This window comes from Zophobas morio, unplaced genomic scaffold (assembly GCF_036711695.1).
Source record: "Zophobas morio isolate AGI-343-1 ecotype UQ-CSIRO unplaced genomic scaffold, CSIRO_AGI_Zmor_V1 ptg000108l, whole genome shotgun sequence".
Taxonomy (NCBI): domain Eukaryota; kingdom Metazoa; phylum Arthropoda; class Insecta; order Coleoptera; family Tenebrionidae; genus Zophobas; species Zophobas morio.
The window spans coordinates 4,888,808-4,912,255 of NW_026972213.1; the positions used below are offsets into that span (position 1 = coordinate 4,888,808).

General features: G+C 32.2%; 3 protein-coding genes and 1 long non-coding RNA gene across 4 annotated transcripts in view; 3 read left to right on the forward strand and 1 right to left on the reverse strand.

Moving 5' to 3' along the window:
* LOC135144600 (uncharacterized) overlaps nucleotides 1-23,448 on the reverse strand; it is a 105,130-nt gene that overhangs the window by 61,185 nt on the left and 20,497 nt on the right. The gene's annotated exons all lie outside the window — the stretch shown is intronic.
* On the forward strand, nucleotides 13,075-14,586 carry LOC135144688 (uncharacterized). Its single transcript, XM_064076740.1, has 2 exons — nucleotides 13,075-13,574; nucleotides 13,623-14,586. Exons 1-2 carry the CDS (start codon nucleotides 13,497-13,499, stop codon nucleotides 14,064-14,066), a joined length of 522 nt encoding a protein of 173 aa, XP_063932810.1. The 5' UTR covers nucleotides 13,075-13,496; the 3' UTR covers nucleotides 14,067-14,586.
* Nucleotides 17,712-19,155, forward strand: LOC135144625 (uncharacterized). Its single transcript, XM_064076664.1, has 2 exons — nucleotides 17,712-18,562; nucleotides 18,617-19,155. The coding sequence occupies exons 1-2, from the start codon at nucleotides 17,798-17,800 to the stop codon at nucleotides 19,058-19,060; spliced, it is 1,209 nt and encodes a 402-aa protein (XP_063932734.1). The 5' UTR covers nucleotides 17,712-17,797; the 3' UTR covers nucleotides 19,061-19,155.
* Nucleotides 19,626-21,273, forward strand: LOC135144659 (uncharacterized). Its single transcript, XM_064076711.1, has 2 exons — nucleotides 19,626-20,465; nucleotides 20,516-21,273. The coding sequence occupies exons 1-2, from the start codon at nucleotides 19,695-19,697 to the stop codon at nucleotides 20,963-20,965; spliced, it is 1,221 nt and encodes a 406-aa protein (XP_063932781.1). The 5' UTR covers nucleotides 19,626-19,694; the 3' UTR covers nucleotides 20,966-21,273.

Below are 23,448 nucleotides of genomic sequence, written 5' to 3' on the forward strand. Positions count from 1 at the left end.
TCACTACAACACACGTTTCGCAGAAAAAAGATTGGGCCTCGTGTACTGCCACTTATCCGTTTCAAAAACAGAAAGAAACTGAAGATTTTAGCAAAATGTGTTGCAAATATGCATGTTATAAATCTAAAGTACATAGGCGGCATCAGCGTTTGTTCTTGCCGCTCCCTTGTAGGTTGCTTCTGACTTAGTGTATATTTTCATATTTTTCGTGGTAACAACAATACAAGATAGAAATACTTTACATTTATTACTGTCATTTCCGTCGCATCTGGTTTATCCGTGCAGGGTTGAATTGTCTCCCAGTACCCTCAGGTAGACTTTAGAGCTAGAATTGCCATAACTACTAATTTCCTATGATGTAGGGAAAATATTTTAAAATTTTAACTGATTTCTAAATATATAGTAATGAAGGGAACAACCACATAGATAGCTGCTTTGATGTGATAGATTTGATTTTTAGAATTTTATTTTTTCTCTTTATTGTAACTTTTAAAGTTATAAAAAGATGTGTCTAACAGTAAAGTAAAGGTAAAGAGACATGCTATGTGTATGTTGCAAATAAGTGTTTTGATTACAAAATTTTGTCATGACCTTATCAATATTTTTACAAGGCACGTGTACCAATTCCGATAGATGCAGTCTAATACTAACAATAACAGTATTGTAGCACCATTTTTAATCTATAGAATAAATTGACTCAATGGTAATTTTTTTCTCAGTCACTCTGTATATGCAATTCTAAAAAATATGAACGCATTGATAAACCACAACAAACGGGAGATTTACTTTTCATAGTCTAGGGGTCATGAAACGTCGAGAAAACATAAAATTAGTCATTCGCCAGATGGATCTCTTTACTGCCTGATCAGCAAAAAAATCTCTAAATCGAATCTTACAATTATCTGACAAAACTGAATATGTTATACCATACCGGACTTCAAGGGCGAGGAAAGTGCTGTCTAAATAACTTTAGACCAATTTTTATAATTCAACAATTTACATAGAGTATCAAAAATAAAACACTTCCGAATAATTTTGAATGTGTTGTGCTAATTTTTTTTTTTTATTCCACCAATATTTTCTATTTTGACAAAATGACGAAAGAATCGAAACCTGGAGTGCAAACCGAGTAAAATTTGAAGCCTCTTTTGTCAGGGTAGGTATTTTACCCTGCATAATCTCCGCCTTCCCAATTTCACGGTCAACTTCCGACGAAAGGTCCGACCCACTGTGCGACAGAGATCGCAGTAGGTACAGCTGAAAACTTGAAGCAATTTTTTCATCTGCAGCGCTTACTTAAATGACGTTGTATATGAATTGTGTAACACTTATTAAAAAACCTATTGATGCAATCTGTTAAGAAAGGTTCGTTGTAGATACCTCTTTTTTTAATTTTTTTCGCACTACAAAGTGTACGTTGTAACAGCAATGTAAATGTCGTCATTTTTGCGTGTTTTTACTTTTTTTTTTACACAGAAAACAGAACTGAAAATCAAATTTTAATATAAGAGGGACAAAATATGTCTAATAAGGATTGTTAAGAAAAAAAATTATCGTCCTAAGTCAATTTCTCTCGTTTTTACAGGACATTTCAAATGGGATAAAAACTGTCCTAAACCAGGCCGAGTGATACCGCCTTAAACAGACTGCTTTCAGTGACTATATATTTAAAAGACCGGCAACCCCGTATCCCTATGCGTACCACTGAGAGAATATTCGCGGTTAGAGGGCGCCACAAAAAGCGACAAAAGCCCTCTAACCTTCAATGGTTGTTACTAATACCATTTCACGGGTTGTTGTCTGAACTCGTACAGCACAACTACTGTAAGAGAATCACTGTTGCAGCCGTTTTAGTTTGAAATTTAACAAGTCGGACGGCGCGGAAAATTACCGACACTTTGCGACTCGAATCAAATAAGGATGTAGGAACAAAATCTCTCCATAAGCTTCAAACTAGTATAACTTTATTATTAATTGACGAATTAAAAATGTAATTGTTAACATATATAACACAACTTTAAAAATACAATCTGCACCATATCTACTTGCTTCGCAAATGTTTAACTTAACACGGCGTTTTAACTGTGAAGGGGTTTTTTAGATGCATATGGTCTGCATAAAATTCGACAAACACATTTCGCCAATCATTTTCATTTAAGTATTCCATTACCACATTATTATCAGCAAAGAGCGGATTTCTGTCCGGCCTGGCAAGGCCAAACTCGGTACGGCTCGTGCGGGATGGAAATTCAGTGCAGGTACAGGCTGCACTTCGTTTATTTTAAAATAGAATACCGGTGCTTCGTTGTACTTTGCTGTTAATTCCCGTTCTCCTTTACTTAGCTGTTTTAGGAATTAAGTTTTCATTCATTGTATTTATAGGATAAGTGAAGATTAAATGCACTGATCATCACCCGCTACTGATTAGCAGCGATTTACGCGTCCGTACCTATAATCGTGACGTAGACAGAAATCCGCTGTCTAATTATTATCAGACAAAATATTAAAACTTCTAGGTGGAATTAGCGATTACAATTTTTGAAAAAAAGAAATGTGGTGTCGTGGGACACCAGGTAGGAACGAAGTTCCTTCGGTTAATGTAGAATCGACACAATTTGCAAAAAAAAACGTTCTCAATTTTATGTAGGTTTTCTTGATTTTTCTCTTAAATTTTGCTGATTAGTTTTTATTTAAGTACAGGAAAATATTTAGGAAATTCAGTATTTTAGGAAATAATAAATTACGTAAAATAGGTAGAATTATCAAAATATATATATATATATTTAAATGTTTGGAATTGAAGGGAGAATTTGTTTTAATTATTTAAAAAAATAATCAATAAACTTTTTAAATATTGTCACTAGTTTAGAGGATATCTTTGCTTTATATCGTAACTTTCTTGCTTATTTTCATTTTTTTTAGCTTTTTCGCGTTCCCTATACGCTTTTTGATACTCTGCTTTGCCATTGTTACTATATTTATTATTGTTTTGACGATTTGAAATTGTATGAAAATAAACGTGGCTACTCACGAGTAAAATGTATCTATAATGTGCGTATTCGCCACGTGCTTGTCCATGAATTCATGAGTATATACTATGCATTGGCGGGGTGGAGTGGTAATAGAGAGAGAAGGGATGAGAGAACGAAAAGTTTTTAGGACATTTTTTATATTTTGTCGGTGCGGTCTTCACGTGTTGGCGGTGTCTTTGTAAGGCAGCTGCACGTGTGCGGACCTTCAACCTTGTGTGGCGGCACAATAACACGTCGGTAAGCAGAAAATAAATAAGTCGTCTCGTGGTGTGGTGGTAAGCATTCGTGCCTGGAGACCAAGGAGACGTGGGTTTGAATCCCACCGAGGCACAACATTTTTTTCTCTGCTTACCTACACTTGTAAGGCGGCCATTTTTACACGGAGTTTTCGTTACGGTTTTAGGATCACATTTGTTTCAGTTCGGTCGTGCAGCAAAATTCCTATCTCCTCCAAGCCTGCCGTAAGGAACTTCGTTCCAATAAAAAAAATTAAAATTTAAAAACAGAGAAATTGAATAATTCGAAACATCGAAAAATTGGAAAATTGAAAAATTAAAAAAAAGTGGAAAATCGAAAAATTAAAATGTAGGAACAAACCGTTCCCACAAAATCAGGTGTTCTACCTGAGCGCATTCATAATCTTTGTACAAATGTAAATACGTCCTATCTTTCGTCTACCTGCCCTACGCTCCTACATACTTTCTCTTTCCGTTTCTAGAATTTTCTAAACTCTTTCTTTACCTACTACCACCTATTTGAAACCGAGCCTACCTGTCGACCATTCAAACACCCTTCGATCTTCTTCTCCCTGGCACTCTCAAACAGTAAAAGGAACTAAATAAAATCTGAAAACCGTAACCGTCGCTTTTTCTAAAAATCGAAACATTAAAAAAAACGGAAAATCGAAAAATAAAAAAAATGGAAAATCAGAGATTTAAAAATTCCAAAAATTGAAAAATTGAGATAGAAGAACTGAAAAGTCGAGAAATTGAAAAACCTAATATTTTAAAAACTGAAAACTAAAAGTTTAAAAAACGAAAAATTTAAAATTCAAACAGTAAAAAGTCGAAAAACTGAAAAATCACAAAATTGAACAAAATATTCAAAAATTAGGAAGTTAAAGAATTGAAAAATTGAGAAATCAAAAATTCAAAAAGCAAAGTCGAAAAAGTAGATTAATTGAGGAATCGGAAATCTGAAAATTCTGAAACGTCAAAATTTGAAAAATTAAAAAATATTGAAGAACTGAAAAATCGAAAAGCCTAAAATTTAAAACATTGAAAAATTAAAATATCGTAAAATTGAAAAATGGAGAAATCTAAAAATCAAAAAATAAAAAAAAAAAATAAAAATTGAAAAATCTAAAATATAAAAATCGAAAAACTAAAAAATCAACACATCGAGAAATCAAAACTCGAAAACTAAAAAAAATTGGAAAACTGAAAAATCCAATAATATAAAAATCTAAACACAGAAAAACCGAAAAATCGAAAAGTAAAAATCAAAAACCGACAAATCGAAACATCGAAAAATTCAAAAACTGAGACATCGAGAAATCGAAAAATCAAAAGATGAGAAATCGAGGAGTCGAAAAGTCGACAAGTCGAAAAATCGAAAAATTGAGAAACCGAAATAGGCCAAAATCGACAAATCGAAAAGTTAAAAATGGAAAAATTGATAATTCAGGATCTCAAAAATTGAAAAATCGAAAATTTAAAAATTGGGAAAATAAAAAAATTAAAATATAGAACAGTGGCGTAACTACCGGTGTTCCACGTGTTCGGCGGAACACGGGCCCGCTGCTTCAAGGGGCCCGGTCCGGTCACACGAACATTTTTTTATTAGATTTTTTTTTATATTATTGCCCAAATTACATCCTGAAATAAAAAATTCGAAAATGTGCTGTAATCCCAGGATCGATCGTTCATTGCTATTTACGAATTTTTTGCTGCAAAGGGCGGCATCTCAATATCATAGACTCAATAAACTCGGGTTTTAGCGACCGGCAGCGGCGGTCGAAAATGCAGCAGCATCTGTTTGTAATAAACCTGTCGCAGTGTCGCAATCCCATTGTAGCAAATCTAACACCCCATGTAGTAAATTACCAATCTTTATCCGACAAAAGTATGACTAATTTATGATGCAAGACCACAAAATACTTAAATTTTGTCCTCAGTTCTACAGTGAAACTTCATGCTGTAGTAAAACGTGAAAAAAAAAATCAGTTTCAGTTGTGTTTTATGAAAATTTTCGTATTTTCAAAACTATTTTAATTTTGTACTTGTGGTGCTTTTTTGGAATAATAAAATATATCTGACGTATGTTACAACTAATTTTTTAAGTAAAAAAAAAAAAACTGGACTGGGAAATTATTACAGAATGACCTACCTGTACTAGTGTCACTGAAATTATCACAGCATGTTTCACTTTTCTTACAATACCTCTTTCGGTGGTTTCAGCGGAAAGATCTTTTTCGAAATTAAAAATGACTAAAAATTTTTTAAGAAACAATGAGCCAATGCAGATTATCTTCATTGAATCTCTCAAATGGAAATCAAATTGCTAGAAGCTTAGATATGTCAAATTTTGTATCAACTTCTGCCCATTGAAAAGCAAGAAGAAAACAATTTTGAGATAAAAAAAAATTGGCATTTTATCTATACTTCTATACTTACTTATATTATAAAGTTGAAGAGTTTGTTTGGTTGAAACGCCAATCTCAGAAACTACTGGTTTGAATTAAAAAAATCTTTTTGTGTTGGAAAGTCCGTTTATCGAGGAACGTTATAGGGCATATATAACATCACCCTATGATTAATAGGAGCGGAGCAGCAATGAAAAATATCGGAAAAACGGGAAAATTATTCGTCCTTTGACAGCTTCCGTTGCTTACGCTGCTTATTAAACGGTTAAAGTTACATAAAAATCATGTATGATGGAATTGTTCCCTTCTAAAAGTTCTAAAAAAAGTCCGCGACAGCATACGTCAATATTTTAAGGTCGACTCAGTATAACCTTTTTTATGGTAATGAATTTTTTTCTAAAATAATCTAATATAAAATTCTGGTGTCACAGTGTTTGTAAACAATCTCCTCCGAAACGCCTTGACCGATTTTTATGAAATTTTTTGTGTATATTCGGTAGGTCTAGTAAACTATTTTTTAAACCCCTAAGTGATAAGGGTGACCCACCAAACTTTTTTTATTTTTTAGACATTTTTTATTTTTATTTTTTTAAGATTTGGCATCAAAAAATACATATAACCCTAAATTTTGACCCTTCTACCACCAACCCCCATTTTTTAATAACGATATGAGTATCTTTGCTTTCATCCACAGATGCGCAATAGGGTTGTAAGATGACCATTGAATATAATCATTGTCGTACGATAAATTTTTATGTATTTATTTTAATTTAATTTTTTATTTAACTATGTACCAAAATATTCACTAGAAATGCCAAAACAACGTTTGGCGGGTCGGCTAGTTTCTAATATTGTACATATTTTAATTATATGTCTTCAAGTAATTATTGTATTTTATTTTTTTAATTCAATGTTTCAGGTAGAATGATTTTAATAAAACGTTAGCGCTAATTGCAATCTACTCATTCTTTACTCATTATACTGGTATTTTTAAATATTTTTATTTCGCTGTTCATTAGGGGCCCCACAGTGTTGTAGAACACAGGCCCGCAGTTTGATTTTTACGCCACTGATATAGAACAACTGAGAACTCGAGAAATCGAAAAATCTAGAATTTTAAAAATGAAAAATTACAATATCGAGAAGTTGAAAAATTGAGAAATCGAAATATAAAACGGTCGAAAAACTGAAAAATAATAAAAATATCATAATAACTATATCTACTATAATGGCCGTTCATTTTTTTATTTAAATAAAGGATGAATTTAAACGCATACACCAGGCATCCTCCAAAAATTGGGATTTACTGGCATGTTGTCAACATGTGCTTATCATAACAATAATAATTAAAGAAAAGCTGAAATTTGGTTAAAATTGGACAAAAACCTTTCACCAGTCCACCGTTCATTTGGGGATGGGCTATTTTGCTTTAACGTAATCGCACTGGCCACAAGTCTGATGAGTTGGTGTTCGTCCAGACTACTGTTAACGTAGTTCACAAGAAAAAAGGAGGGAGAGCCACTATCCACTGTTACGTTTGTGGATGAAGTGAAGTGAGGGGTAAGACGGAGCATTAGCCCCGCACTTGTCCATAAGGTTGCCTCTCTTTTAACTCTATACTCACTGACCAAACTTAGTCTTTAGAAGAAAGTCTAACGCAGAAAAGGATATAGTGACAATGTTTGGTCTTAAGCTCAAGAATCACTAACTGAATCTACATGGTCCCTACAAGCTCAATGCTTAGGTGCACAGTTTTAGTTAGAGGTAGCGGCCGGATCCAAATCAAAGCTACCGACGTATAGGTCGAACACAATTCTATAGGCGTACCGAAAACCAGACTCACAAAGACTACGAAAATGTTACACAGACATTGAATAGTCTGCAAAGAGAAAAAATTCCGAATTGTCGCGTTCACATAGTGAGGTGGCAAAAAATCAATCGTGTGATATTTTAATTAAACATCCAAGTGGGTCATCTGCAAGTCAGGAAGGTAAAAATGACGTCCTTAATAATATTAGAAGTCAAGTGGATCCTGTGGCTCTGAACGCCCGTGTGGAGTCTACGAAAATTGTAAAATCGGGGTTGACTATAAAGTGTGCTGATGATGAGTCCCGCAGCGTGCTGATGCGAGAGCTTAAACCTACGTTGGTTGAAGCTTATTCTGTTGACAAGAGCACAAAATGGAGTCCGCGTGTTATAATAATTAAAGGTATTGATTTAGATTTCTTTGAATATGATGATGCAAGATTGATCTGAAAAATAGTAACATCAAATAATGAGCTTGATGAAACCCTTATTACCAGTGATGTTAAAATTATAATTAGGATAAAATTTAAAAGACGTTTTAATGTTGTAATGCAAGTAAGCTATCAAGTTCGTAATATCTTAGTGAGTAAGGGTAAAGTTTTTGTAGGTTGGCGTTCATGTAAATGTAATGATAACTTTAGGATACTTAAATGTTTTAAATGCTTAAGATATGGACATATGAGTCGTGATTGTAAAAATGAGGAGTCAGTATGTTACAAGTGCTCTCTAAGTCATGAAGCTAAACAGTGTACTAGCGAGTCTTATAAATGTATCAACTGCGCTGAGTATAATTTAAAAAACAAAAATTCATTAATTTCGACACAACATGTACGCGGGGACAAGCAGCAGTGCACTATGTACAAGAAGCAGTTAAATATATTAATATCTAAAATTGACTATGGCCAGCAGGTCAAATAAAAATAAATCTAAGCTAATGAGTATAGCGCATTTGAATGTACGTTCCCTGTTTACAGGATTTACTGAATTTCAAAATTTAATATATTCAAATGACTTTGATGTAGTAGCGGTGACGGAGACTTGGCTTTCTGATTATATACCTTCCTCAGTGGACAATATGGATAATTATAAACTATATAGGGCTGATTGAAAAGGGACTGGTGGGGGAATTGGAATCTATGTAAAAAATAACATCAGAGCTAAATTGGTACTCCATGATTATAATGGTATAAGTGGCATTGAACTTCTATGTATTGAGCTTCAGCTTCAAAAATTAAGTTTTCTTATAGGTATTTTTTATAAAACTAAATGTAAGTTAGAGGATACCACTGAGTTCTTTAACAATTTTCTGTCCTATGTGACACCTCAGTATGAAAATATTATCATTACTGGCGACCTGAATATCGATTTTCATTTTGACAATAGGTTACAAAAATGTTTGACCACATATGATTTTAGATAAATTATTACTGAAAGTACAAGGGTTACTGCAACATCTGCTACTTCAATTGATCCCATATTTGTTAATAGTAATAGTACTGATTTTATATATGAAAGTGGTGTAATTAATGCCGACCAAATTTCGTACCACAGGTTAGCATACTGCACATTAAAAATTGATGTCCCGAATATTTCGCCTAAAATTGTTACATACCGTGATTTTAAACATTTCGTTTATGATCAGTTCTTACTTGATCTCCATTTAGCGCCGTTTGACAACATTTTTTATTTAATCAGTATTGGTGACAAGGTCCAATATCTCAATGAATGCATCACTGAATTATTTAACTTGCATGCACCTCTAAAAACAGCAGTTGTTACGAAACCTTATGCGCCTTGGTTAACGCCTTCAATCAAGGAACTCATTAGACTACGCAACAATGCTTTAAGTTCATATAAAAAATCTGGAACAGTGGACGACTGGACTTACTATAAAAAATTAAGAAATCTCACATTAGCAGCAATTAGACGAGAAAAGAGAGTTCTTCTCAGTTTTCAGGCTCAGTCTATGAATAAAAAAGGTTTGTGGCCATCCCTCAAACGTCTTAATATCCAGCATACTAACAAATTTTCGGATACATGTTCATTTAGCCCCAGTGAAATCAATGATTATTTTTCTTCAGTTTTTACTCCGCCACATAACTGTAAGGATGCAACTATAAATAAATAAATAAATAAATAAATAAATACGTTTATTGCCCAACAGATCTCTCCAATTACAGGACAACTATATCTAAATTAAATAAGTAAAATAAGTAAAATTAAATTAAATTAAATTAAATTAAATTCGATTAAATGAACATTTCTCTAACTATATACATATATATTGCATGCAAGTTATTTAATCTGAAAACAAGCTCTAAATTACTGACAATTACTAACAATTTTTTCATCAATTAATTAATTAATTATAATTTATAATACCCCTTTAAATATTGTATTACATTTTTTAATTATAGAGCCTAACTTTTCAACATATATGTCACACTGGTCACAAATCGCATTACAATTTTTACAGGCAATATATATCGGTGATTTCAACATCAAATTAGTTCGACATCGGGGTAATTGAAAATAGATTGAATAACGAGAATTTTGCCGAGGAACAATAAAACTTATGTGGTTCAAAGTTGTCATATCATCAATTACGCCATGAATTAATTTATGAATAAATGCTATTGATTGCATGATTCTTCGTTGTCTTAAAGATTGTATATCAAATTGTATTAATAATTGGTTTTGATCAATATGATGCACAGGATATTGAGAGTAAATTTGATAATGCAAAAATTTTAGGAATCGTCTCTGTATATTTTCCAACAATGTAGATTGATAAGCATAATATGGAAAAAATATTAGTGAACAATATTCCAGTTTCGACCGTACTATTGCGTAATATAAACATTTTAATGCAATTATGTCATTAAAAGATTTACAGTTGCGGATTATAAAACCGAGAACTTTAAGTGCAGAAGTAACAATTTTATCTACATGCTCTTTAAAGCTAAGTTTGCTATCAAAAACCACACCCAAATCTTTGACTGTTCTAGAACGCGATATAACTCTGTCATTTATAATGTAATCATGCTGAAGTTGCAAGTTCTTCTTACTAAATGACACCACCAAGCATTTATCCTTATTTAGAAGAAGGCCATTTTGTTCTCCCCACTTTAAAACCTTGTCAATATCATCTTGTAGTAGTTTTACATCTTCATATGTTGTAATAGTTCTATAGATTTTCAAATCATCAGCAAACAGTGCACACTCACAGTGTTTTACAACATCAACATCATTTATATGAAGCAAAAATAGCAGTGGCCCTAAGTTTGAGCCTTGAGGTATTCCTGATGTTTGGACGTAAAATTTTGACATGTATCCGTTGTAAAGCACCCTAAGTTTTCTTTCATGCAAATATGATGTAAATAATGATATCATTGCGTCAGAGAAGCCAAAGTCTTGAAGTTTCTTTATTAAAATCTTATGAACAATCCGATCAAATGCTTTTGCTATGTCAGTGTAAATAACGTCCACTTGTTTCCCCATGTCAACATTTTTAGATAAGTATTGTGTCACAGCCAAGAGATTTGTCAAAGTGGATCGGCCTCTCATGAATGCATGTTGTTTAATAGTAATATTGTTCTTAACTATGGGATAGATATGATCATAAAGTATACTTTCCAGCAGTTTAGCAAAATTCGATAGAATTGAAATGGGACGATAGTTTACAACGTCTGAATTGACTCCTCCTTTGTGTACCGGATATACCCGTGATTCCTTCCAAACAGAAGGAAATACACCTGTTGATATGCACGAATTAAATATGGACCGCAGAGGCTGCACTAATATGGGCATACAATCTTTCAAGAAAAATGCAGATATGCCATCGAGTCCCGAGCAACAATTTGATTTCATACTAACTAATGAAATTCGGAATAAAAAATACCCGGATGAAAGTAATTTCAAATTTTCGCTCACTACGGAAGATGAGGTTTTAGACATAATTTCTGCTCTAAAATCAAATGCGTCAGGATATGAAGAATTACCCTTCAGATGATCAAATTATGCTTCTCTGTTATATGTATACCACTAAGGAACCTTAAGCAGTTGTCAATGCCAAGATTTTTTACCTCTATTTTTTGTAAATCATTGTCATTTAACATTATTAAGTCTTATAATAAGTTTAATTCTGAATTGCTGTACTGTACTTTTGTGAACAGCTTTCGGAAAAAAATAAAAAACATTCTGTTGCACTCGGAATCGTCATAAATTTAGCTATCTGCACCCCTATATTTGTAGATATATATTCTGTATCTTAATTCTTAATATTTACTGTTAAATTATTGTGTGAATTATATATTTTTGTTGTGGTTATTACATATTTATATTATTATTTTCTTCCTAGCTATTGCACGTCTAAGTTAATTTTATTATTTTATTGTTTTTGAATAGAATATTTATTTTGTAAGGTTGAGTGGAATAGCTTATGGCTAGACTCCCCCTAATCATGTATTATTTTAACATGAATAAAGTTCTATGTATGTATGTAAGGTATGTATGCATGTATGTATGTATGTTGAACTTCTGATACCTAAGGATGAAAAAAAACAGTGATTTTGGGAAACTGCTGGACAGATTGTCGTGAAAGTTTATATGTATGTTAGCAATATCATGCAGACGGTACCCAGTAATTTTTTTCATTTCTGATCCAGTCATCCAAGAATTTGTTGACAACAGAAATTTGCCGGAAAAACAGGTTGTAAGTTGACTTGTGGAAATGAAAACAAAGCACATAACCTAAAAATTACGTTAAAACGCGAGATTGTAAGAAAGTCACTACAACGCAAGTTACATTGCAAACGTTTTAGGATCATCGTAAGCAAGATAATTTGCCAATTTTGCTGAATAAATCTTACCTAAAATATGTAAAATACTATGAGTCTATACTTGTGGTATATCAATGGGTTCATATTTATTAGATTTTGTAATGGGAAAACTCATTTGAAATCTACGCATAGCATGCTTCTTTGCTTTTACTTTAACACTACATACATATCGTTGTTCTGTCGTCTTATTAACCTTAGACCAATTTTTTTCTATTGAAAAATGTTTTGAATTGATTATTTACAATGTACAAAAATAGTGTTTCCCGGTTTGCAGTAAACAAGTGATATCGCTAATGATTTATTCATAAACATTGACATGGCAATATTTTTAGATAACGTATACTTCGTTCTAACACCACCGCAGTAAATATGTGTAAATTCGGAGTTATTTTCAAAAATGTTTAGTTCAGTGACTTCAGTGTAGTTATTAAAATAATTTTAAGACGACTTTGACATCTTCTGAAAAGTCATTTACAATGGAAACTGAAATAAAATATTGGTTAAGAAAAATTTTGAAAGACAACATAGAAGATCATTCTGTCAACATTTTGGGAAATCCAGAAAAAGATGATGGGTACTTGAGTGATATATTGTTTGTAAATTTAACCCCAAATAGTAACAACGAAGGAAAAACATACGAATTAGTTTTGAAGTGTAACAAAACGAGTCAAGCCTTCCGAGAAACGACTCCCATTAAGGAAGCATTTAAATCTGAAATGTTCATTTACAATAAAGTGATTCCTGAATTCACCAAGTTTCAGGCAGGAAAAGGCATTCGTGATTGTTTGTTTCAATAGTGTTCCAGTCTGTTATGGAACACTGGCTACCAAAGATGTACAAATTATTGTTCTGGAAAATTTGAAAATAAGCGGTTACGTCTTGTGGGATAAGAAACATCCATTTACTAGGAAACACATAGATCTAGTAGTCGAAGAGTATGCAAAGTTTCATTCCCTCTCCATTGCTCTGCAAATCAACGATCCTCAGAAGTTTAAGGAATTAAGTGACTGTTTAGGTGACACACTTAATGAGTTTGTAAAGGCGAACAACTTGGGAGTACTTTTTGGAAGAGCTGTGCTAGAAATACACGATTTACTAAAAGGTGATCTGGATGAAGACACGTTGAGTACGTGGAAAATTTTGTACGAAAAAGCACACTTTATTCTTGAAGATATGGTCGACAAAAATGAAGCACTAACAGTAATTCTGCATGCCTCGTGTTGGTGTAACAATTTCATGTTTAAGTATGCTGTAAGTTGACGAAAAAATTTAAATATGTTGTCTTATTTTTTATTGTAGAGTGGTGAGAATCTTTTACCAATCAGGGTCTCTATGTTGGATTGGCAAATGTCAAGAACTTCATCGCCGATTCTTGATTTGTCATATTTTATTTTTTCTCACATATCCAGTGAAGACATACAACATATGAGCGATATTTTAAATGTTTATTATGAGAAATTAAAACTCCATTCAAGTCAGCTTGGGGCTGATCTGCATGATTTCTATCCGAAGCAACAGTTTCTAGACGACTGGCGAAAATATGTTAAGTTTGGTGCTCTATATTCAAGTCTAGTATATAAACTCTGCGCTACTGAAAAAGACGAAGTCATTGATGTCGCTGATACTTCTGACAGTGGTAAAAACTTCACCGAGGCGTTTGCTTATGAAGTTAAGAATAAAGCTGCTTTTAAAAACCGAGCAAAACATGTTGTAAAATATATGGTTGAAAATCAGCTAATTTAACCAAAAATCAGAAATATTTAAATGAACATGTTGTGTACCTACCTGTTATTTCTTTGTTATGATTTATTGCTTGTTTTGAATTAAAATTAAAACTTGCTTCCATGTGCGTAAATAAAAACGAAACCGCGAAGTTCCTCTATAGCAATATAAGGTTCTCTATTTCACAGGGAGGCCTAAAGAGAGAAAATGTAATCTACACAAGCACGGTAAGAAAATGTACTGGATTCCCAGACTTCTAAAGGATATTTCCAGATAGTGCTAAAGGAAATACAGCCATGATTCTTTTTTTTTTGGAGGACTGTGTATTTAGTGGGTACCAAGGTGGTTATTAGTGCTAAACTGGAATGGGCAGGGAGTTATTTTTTGTATTTCCCAAAAACAGACAGAGTTTATCCAGGCCTTAGGAAATAAATTAATTGGGAGTATTGGGACCATTGTTAGTAATAGTAATACTACAACTAATCTTTTCTACGTGTCTAGAACACGGCAAAAAGTAAAACTTATGTTCATAACTTCATAAACCCACAAATTATCGCTAGTCTAATCTTTTAGAGTAATTAGCTCAATACAATGTTTATTTCTTGAAATAGTTTTAAGCAAGATAATCAAAATGTCAACATTCTGGGAAAATAAGAAAAATGGTTCTATACAAGTTCACAACACGTATAGAGTGGGCATGAAGAACATTCTTTGTACATTGGGAGTGTTTTTGCATGTTGAAGAGACCTTTAGCCAGTGGCGGCTCGTGACCTTTTGAAATAGGGGACACAATTTGATTGATTAAATATGAAGATATAAAACAGGTTGTTATTACCAATTAATAGACGAAATTATGTGACGGAAATAAATGCAAAAATACATTCAATAAAAGTAAAAAGTATTTGTCCACATACCTTTTTGCCTTCCGTCATAATTTTACGTTGATGGAATCTAAAAGTTTATTTTCGAGAGTTTTAGACGTTCCTTTAAAAACCGTTGCTTATTTCAAACGATCTGATAAAACGGAGTCCAGTTCAGTCGTAAAATCAATCAGACCTTGAAATATACCTGGATTTTGTGATTCCTTACTTTCGTCAGGTCCACGTAAAGCAAGTTCGAACACTCCACAAAATTGTATGCACATTATCACTTGGCGTAATATATGGCGATTTTTGTCCACCCTTGCGTTATGTGCCCGAATGTTATTAATATAGGCGGTGTCTAGTTGTTTCCGAATGTCTGCATTGTCGAGAAGATCATTCAATAATATTTATCATACATGTTACGTCTATTAAAATATCTATGAAAGTTTCTCGTTTTGGCATGAACACTTTTTTTATTAATAAATCGGGGGTGGTTCCCTAAATTTTTCACTAAAATTTTACCGTCGTGACACAAACGAGAATTTTTTATTAAATATTCAGCCGAATTCATTATTTTTATTTACAATCAAACAATTTCACTCGCGCAGAATGAAAATTAAAACCCGCAATTGAGTTACCGCGGCTGGGCACTATCACATCACGACCGACTTGCACTCTATTATCGCTACCGCACGCACCGATTCCATGGCAACGGTGTAAGCAAACCGTCTATATCAGCCATTATTCGGTCTCCGGCTTTTATCAGTACTTCAATATATACCTAATAATATAATGGTTTATTTCCAACGGACAAATGTCCAAAAAGGAACATGAAACTACAATATGAGAATGTACAGAAGATATATATATATACTTATATAAATTCTAAAATATATAGCGGCAAAAAAATCGGCCACCCTGAAAAATTTCGTAAAACCACTTTAAAAATTATTAATGTAACTAGTGATCGTTCTTTTATTAAAGAACCATTCACTATTGACACATGATCTACAAATTAGCATAAAAAAGAAGACAAATAAACGCAGAATTAAATTTAATTTAACAAAATAACAGAAGCATACCAAGCACGATATTTTCTTAATTAAAACAATAAACGAGGTTGCTGTTGCAAACAGTGTTTTTCGTCATTTCATTATATGTTTGGCAGTTAATAAATATTTTCACGCGAAAACAATGCCATTAACTCTTAATTAGAGACGTCTCTCAAATTGTCGTTCTATTTCTGTTATTTTGTTAAATTAAATTTAATTCTGCGTTTATTTGTCTTTTTTTTGCTAATTTTTACATCATGTATCAATAGTGAATGGTTCTTTAATAAAATAACGATTACCTACTAGTGAAATTAATAATGTTTTAAGTTTGGTTATGCGAAATTTTTCAAGGTGGCCCCTTTTTTTTGCCGGTCAGTGTATATAAGAACATCATAACATTTAAATTTTAAACTAAAACTAAACTAAACATACTAAAATAAAATAGTGAAAAAATGCTTAATAGAGAACTTAAAGACTGTAGTATGAAATGAGTTCATTTTTATTTTTTTGGGGGCGAAAATTATCCTTCAAAATATCAAACTTCTGATGAATGGAATGATATAGTTTGAAGCAACTAAAAAGCGGAGAATTATAATGACGGAATATATTGGGAATTCTGTAGTAAAAAGTGAGCGCAGAGTACTTACAACTCTAGGAACAGAGATTTTTATTTGACTCAGTAGAGGTTCACTTTTAATTTCACCAAATATAAGTTTTTGTAGATATATAAGACATGGCACTTTCCTTCTACCAGCAAGAGATCTCTGATTAACAATACTCTAAAAAAGGGCGCTTCGATCACCATGCCATTCATTTTGAAGTACAGGAATTTACAGAACTTACGCAGTACATTTTCAATGAGTGTGACATATACCTATTGCATGTGACGGATTCCATTTAATGCAACAATATTCAATTTTTGATCTAACAAAAGAGTTAAACAGTAACATATCATATATCCAAGACACAACATCTTTAGATGTAAGTGGATGTAAGTTTTGATACATTTTATACAAGTGGAGGGAGATAAAAAAATTAGTTTTGATAATTATGACATAAATTTCAGGCTAATTTTTAAAATATTGAAAATTACTATTTTGCTATGTCCAGTGTGTTTGTTAGACGTTGTAATTTTGGGGAGGTGCAAATTTTATACGTATTTTACGAATTTCATGTAGATGATAAAATGCTAAACAAAATTTTTTGTGGTAATCCTCACCAATAATGTGATAACGTGACCCCACAATAAATGTTATTTAAATTTTTATAAAATTAACAACTTCTACGTTTGTAGATTATTATGAATCCTTTTTTGTCCTAGATATTAAGATTTTTAGAAAAAAATATTACAAATTAACTTTGTAATTGCAGCATGGTCTGAAAAATCGTTAATTCTTAATTAAATGTAAGTTATGCGGTTATTCTTTTCCCCCTAAAATTGATGACATCATTTCAAAATTTGACCAAATAAATCATATTAAAAATGTGCAAAATGTTATGTGTACAAAAACAAATTTTATAATTTTTCGAAAATGTTGGATTATGTTCTGTTGCCTAGGAGCAAAGGAAGTTCTGTGTAAATAAGTTTAAACCAATTTTTTTGAGTTGAATATTCTAAAATATTTGTTTCAGTTCTGCAGTAAACAACTGATAGCGCTAGTGATTTATTCATAGACATTGATAGTGCAGTGTTTTTAGATAACTTAACATAATTACTTTGTTTTAACGCGACGTCAATAAATTTGCATAAATAAAATCAGTCATTTTAAAAACATCTCTTCAATTGTTTTGACTAAAATTACTTTCAGACAATCTTCACAGCGTCTATAAAACTACAATGGAAGATGAAATAAAATCTTGGCTAAAAAATATCTTGAAAGAAGAGATAGAAGATCATTCTGTAAACGTTTTAGGGAATGCAGAAAAAGGTGAAGGGTACTTGAGCGATATATTGTATGTAAAGTTAACCCCAAAGAGTAACAACCAAATCGAAACCTACGAATTAGTTTTGAAGTGTAACAGAATTAACCAAGCAACGACTCCCATCAAGGAAGCATTTAGAACTGAAATGTTCATTTACAATGAAGTGATTCCTGCATTCACCAAACTTCAGACGGAGAAAGGCCTTCACAATTGGTTCAGCAGTGTTCCAACGTGTTATGGAACACTCACTACTAAAGATGTGCAAATTATTGTTCTGGAAAATTTGAAAACGAGCGATTACGTCTTGTGGGATAAGAAACATCCATTTACGAGAAAACATATGGATCTTATTCTCGAAGAGTATGCAAAGTTTCACGCCCTCTCCATTGCTTTGCAGCAACACGATCCTCAGAAGTTTAAGGAATTAAGTGACGGTTTAGGTGACACATTTATTAGAGAGTTCGTAAAGACAAACAATATGGATACAGTCTTTGGAAGGGCTGCACTAGAAATATACGATTTATTGAAAGGTGATCTAGATGAAAACACGCTGAATACGTGGAAAATTTTGTACGAAAAAGCATACTTTATTCTTGAGGGTATGGTTGACAAAAAAGAAACACCAAAAGTAATTTTGCACGCTTCGTGTTGGTGCAATAACTTTATGTTCAAATATGACGTAAGGTGGCGAAACATTCTAAATACTTATGCTGTTTTACTTTTTTTTTTTTAGCCTGCTGACAATTTTTCACCAGTTAGGGTTTTTGTGTTGGATTGGCAATTGTCAAAAGCCTCGTCGCCGATTCTTGATTTATCATATTTTATCTTTGCTAACATATCTACCGAAGACGTACAACATATAAGCGATATTTTAAATGGTTATTATGAGAAACTACAATTCCGTTCAAGTCAGCTTGGGACTGATCTGCATAATTTATATTCAAAGCAACAGTTTCTAGACGACTGGCGAAAATATGCGAAATATGGTGCTCTATATGCATGTCTGATATACAAAATTTGCACTACTGAAAAAGATGAAGTCGTTGATCTAACTGATGTTTCTGATACTGATACAAATTTCTTTGAGGCGTTTTGTTATGAAGTCAAGAATAAAGTTGCCTTTAAAAATCGGGCAAGACATGTTGTAAACTACGTAGTTGAAAATAAGCTAATTTAACCAAAAATTAGCAGTGAATGAATATGAAATGTATATGTTCCTATATACTCCCCTATTTTTATATTTTTTTAATAAATGTTAGGATTTTTTGTTTATTTTGAATTAGTCCATTGAAAATTGGCTGCCATGTGTTAATTTAAGAGATCCAATTCCAACTAGAAAAATTTAAATTTGTGTTGTCCAAAAAAATGTAAGTATATTAGAGAAAAAAATTGTCTAAAGTTATCTACACAACGCTGAAAACACACAAATTGTAGCGCAAACTAAGTAATTAAAAGATTTCTAAGTTTATCTAGACAGAACTTTCCTCTCTCCTTAAATACATTCGAACAAGTCCAGGCTTTTCGAAAAATGATAAAATTTGATTTTGCAAAATGTATTTATTTTATGGTAGCTACTGTAAGTAAAAAAATATAGATATTTAGCGTAACTTTCGATGTGCTGTTTTATGTGTTATTCATATTTGCACATCAATATGTTTTCTCACATAAACAAAACATGCCATCAATTTGCGGTCATAAGAATCATTTTATGGTAGACAGACAATAAACACGAGGTCACGTTTCAGATATTATATTAACATTGTTGTTACCCAACATGTTTAACAACAATTTAGTTCGTAGGTACGACTGACATGGAGAGTGAAATTAAATCTTGGTTAAATGTGATCTTAAAAGAAAATATTAAGAATTTTTCTTTAAAGAATGTGGGGAATTCGGAAAAAGGTGATGGTTACATCGGGGACATACTTTTTGTGACATTAACATCCGTGCGTGATAAGTCAAGCCCAGAATATAATCTTGTACTAAAGTGCAGTAAAAGAAGTGAGGCTTTAAGGAAGAAAACGCCGGTCAAAGAAGCGTTTATAACTGAAATTTATATTTATGAGAAGGTATTTCCCACTTTCACTCACTTTCAGCTAGAGAAAGGAGTTTTTCATCCGTTTAAGAGTGTGCCAAAGTGTCACGGGGCACTTATTGCTGACAACTTAGAGGTTATCGTTTTTGACAATTTGAAGACAAGTGGATACGTTCTCTGGGATAAGAAAAAACTATTGACGAGGAAACATATAGAATTAGTAGTTGAAGAATATGCGAAATTTAATGCCGTCTCAATTGCGATGAAAGATCAAAAGCCTGAAGGGTTTAAAAAACTAACCGACAACTTGATGAATGTCTTTCAACGTTTTGTGGAAGCAACAGATTGTGAGATAATTTTTGGAAAAATTATTGACGAAATACACGATTTGCTTAAAGACGATCTGGATGAGCATATTTTGAGTGTTTGGAGATCTTTAAAAGAGAAAATAAATTTTATTTTCGGTGACATGATTCAAGGAATTTCAGGCGTGAAGGTGATGCGTCATGGTGACTGCTGGTGCAATAATTTCATGTTTAAACACGACGTAAGTTAGTTTTATGAAGGAATTTCGTTGTTACTTTTCTTTTGTTTCAGAAAAAGAACAAAAGTATACCAACAGAAGTAGCTATTTTGGATTGGCAACTATCAACATATTCTTCACCCGTTCTTGATTTATGTTATTTCATATTTGCTAATATCTCTGAAGAAGATATTTATGAGTTGAATGTCATTTTAGATTATTATTACGATAGATTAAAGTTTTATACTGACCAACTTGGTTCTGAATTGGACTCGTTATATCCAAGAGAAGAGTTTTTTAGCGATTGGAAAAAATACTCTAAATATGGAATTTTAATGTCTACCTTAGCATACAAAATTTACGCTACTGAAAAAAATGAAGTTTTAGATATTGTGGATGCAGTTGAAAGTGGTAACGATTTTGGGCAGGCTTTCATTTATGAAGTGAAAAATAAATCTGCTTTAAAGGATAGAGCCAGATATATTGTTCAGTATGTGGTGGCCAATAATTTAATTAGTTTTTAGTCTTATTTCCATTTTTGTCTCTTTAAGTGAAATCCAATACATTCGTGTTTTGATTTTATTGAGTCATATTACACAAATACTGCAGCAACAAATGAAAGAATTACGTAAATTTACCAGCTTCCATTAGTACGTAGATTAGCTATAACTTGTAACAGCAATTTATCAAAAAATAATAGTCTTTAATGTTTCCATTTAAGATACAACCTATAGTAATAGTTTAGGATTTACAAAATATCTAAAAAATAAACTTATTGTATTCAAAAGTTAATATAAAATTATAATAAAAATTAAAGTCACTGTAAAAAATACGTTTGCGGACACTGATCTTTTCAATTTTTCCCAGTCTTCCAAAGTAATGGAAAAGTTAAAACAGGAAAATTATTCAGTATGATGAAAAGAGTTGGAGATGCTTTGAAAATATCTAGAACACCAAATACCAGAAATTCGCAGTCTTTTCTAATACTTTGAAAAACAAAACATAAGGATTCCCAAATATTTTTTCACAAAAAGCATTAGGGTTTCCTAAGATTTCCAGGAATTGTCCTCAGTCGTAAAAAATGTTGATTCTGCGAATTTTATATTTTGATGGTTAACTCCTATAAGTTAAAATAAAAATAAGTATGGATTGTTCAACTATATGTAAATAATCCTGCTATGCGTGTGTTTCAAGTCGTTGTTAATGTCTTTTTTGATAACGTCATCAAGTTTTTAGTAGGAACAAATACATCAGTTAGAATAGGTACAGTATAATACCAATAACAACATCACGGTATTCCCAGAATTCCAAGACACAAGTCGTTATAGATTTAATCAATAAAACAAATTTCTTCTTTCACTATATTTTTTAGGACACTTTTTATAATTAGTTTTAAGAAATAGAACGGATTCAGTAAAATTGTGAGATGACGTCGTCAAGTCTTGGAGGTGCTAAACAAAAAAAAAATTAATGAACGAATTAGCACATGTACGATAAGTTTAAAACATTTGCAAGAATTTACAGCAGTCGGTGTCGTGATTTCTAAGTTATAACACAAATTTGTAAAGACGTCATAAAATTGTTGGTGGGGGGTGATCAAACAAATTTGGCTTAGTGTTTTACCGTTTACGTGATATTCTTAAAAAATATAATTTTAATCAACTTTACGATTGTTAGAGAGTTTACCACAGAGAACTATTACTGAGGACATCAAAAAACCTGAGTTACTAGAAACCAGTTTCTATGTAAACTTGTAAGGTCAACACAATCATAGCTTATTCTCTTCCATACAGTTATTTTTCTATACTTAAATTTCTGCTTCAAAAATATAATTTTTTAATAAGAATTAACAGTGTAACTTGAGTAGGAACGCTAAAGGTCTGTCTAAATAAGTGGCGGTTTTTTAACAACATCACTGTTTCTAAAGTTCAGAAAATAAAGCGTTACCTACACGCTTGTAAACAGTAACATATGACGGGACCGAATTTTTTTCCCTAAAAACCTACTTAATCTTAAAGAAGTTATACAAAAGATAAAACTCAAATTTAACTAATTCTGACAAAGAATTAATTAAAACGGGAAAGTAAGATAATTGATCATGACGTTTTGACAACATCATAGCTAGTGAACTTCAACAGTTTACGCTAAACTGATGACTCGTAGGTGTTGAACATGAGAAAATATAAGTAAATGGAAAATCGCATTAAGCCATTATTCTAAAAGAGACATCACAAGTGAAATATTGTTTGTAAAATAATAACAGTTTTAATAGGTATTAGTCAATTCTAAGAGATTTGGTAACATTGTTGCGACGTACAAGCGAAAGTGCAATTCAATATATTTTCTGTATGATAAGAGTACAAAGTCGAATATACCTACCTAATTTTGTAGTAAAAGATAATACAAACTATTTTAATAGGCATATTTTTAAAGATTGTATGTTTTCAAGATATTTAACTAGATGATCGGGCCAATCATGAGTGCATCTAACTTCATTATACAATTTGAGCTCGTCAGCATAAATAACTTTCCACACTGTAATCCTTCGCGTAAATCACTAATAAAAGTAAGAGCAGCAAAGGGTCCAAATTGGACTCCTGAGGCACGCCTCAGGGTGGTTTAAACGAATCGGAAGTGGAATGCGATACAAACTTAGAGATTACGGTTAGATAAATAAGGGTATATTAATAATAATATGGATTCAGAAAACCAAATGTACAGCTATTTCAGAAGAATCAAGCACGCTAAATTTGTAACGGTAGATTTTCTTTCTGACAGTTACAACGAAGATTTTTGTCAAAACTAAGTCAGAATTATGTTCAATTATAGCGTGTGAGATTAACCACCAATTCCTTTAAAAAAATACGTGTGGTAGGGGAACGAGGGGCTTGTTGTAACAGTTTTTAGGAAAACGAATATAATTTGGTATCTACTAGCTGTTTGACCATTATAAAAGTATCTGTCGGTAGTCTAACTATTCCCCTACTGGACTGAACACGCAAAAGGT

Coding starts and splice junctions, on each gene's coding strand:
- LOC135144659 (XM_064076711.1), top strand. CDS start 19,695: ATGGAGAGTGAAATTAAATCTTGGTTAAATGTGATCTTAAAAGAAAAT. Junction 20,466..20,515: donor ATTTCATGTTTAAACACGAC/GTAAGTTAGTTT, acceptor CTTTTGTTTCAG/AAAAAGAACAAAAGTATACC.
- LOC135144688 (XM_064076740.1), top strand. CDS start 13,497: ATGGTCGACAAAAATGAAGCACTAACAGTAATTCTGCATGCCTCGTGT. Junction 13,575..13,622: donor ATTTCATGTTTAAGTATGCT/GTAAGTTGACGA, acceptor TTTTTATTGTAG/AGTGGTGAGAATCTTTTACC.
- LOC135144625 (XM_064076664.1), top strand. CDS start 17,798: ATGGAAGATGAAATAAAATCTTGGCTAAAAAATATCTTGAAAGAAGAG. Junction 18,563..18,616: donor ACTTTATGTTCAAATATGAC/GTAAGGTGGCGA, acceptor TTTTTTTTTTAG/CCTGCTGACAATTTTTCACC.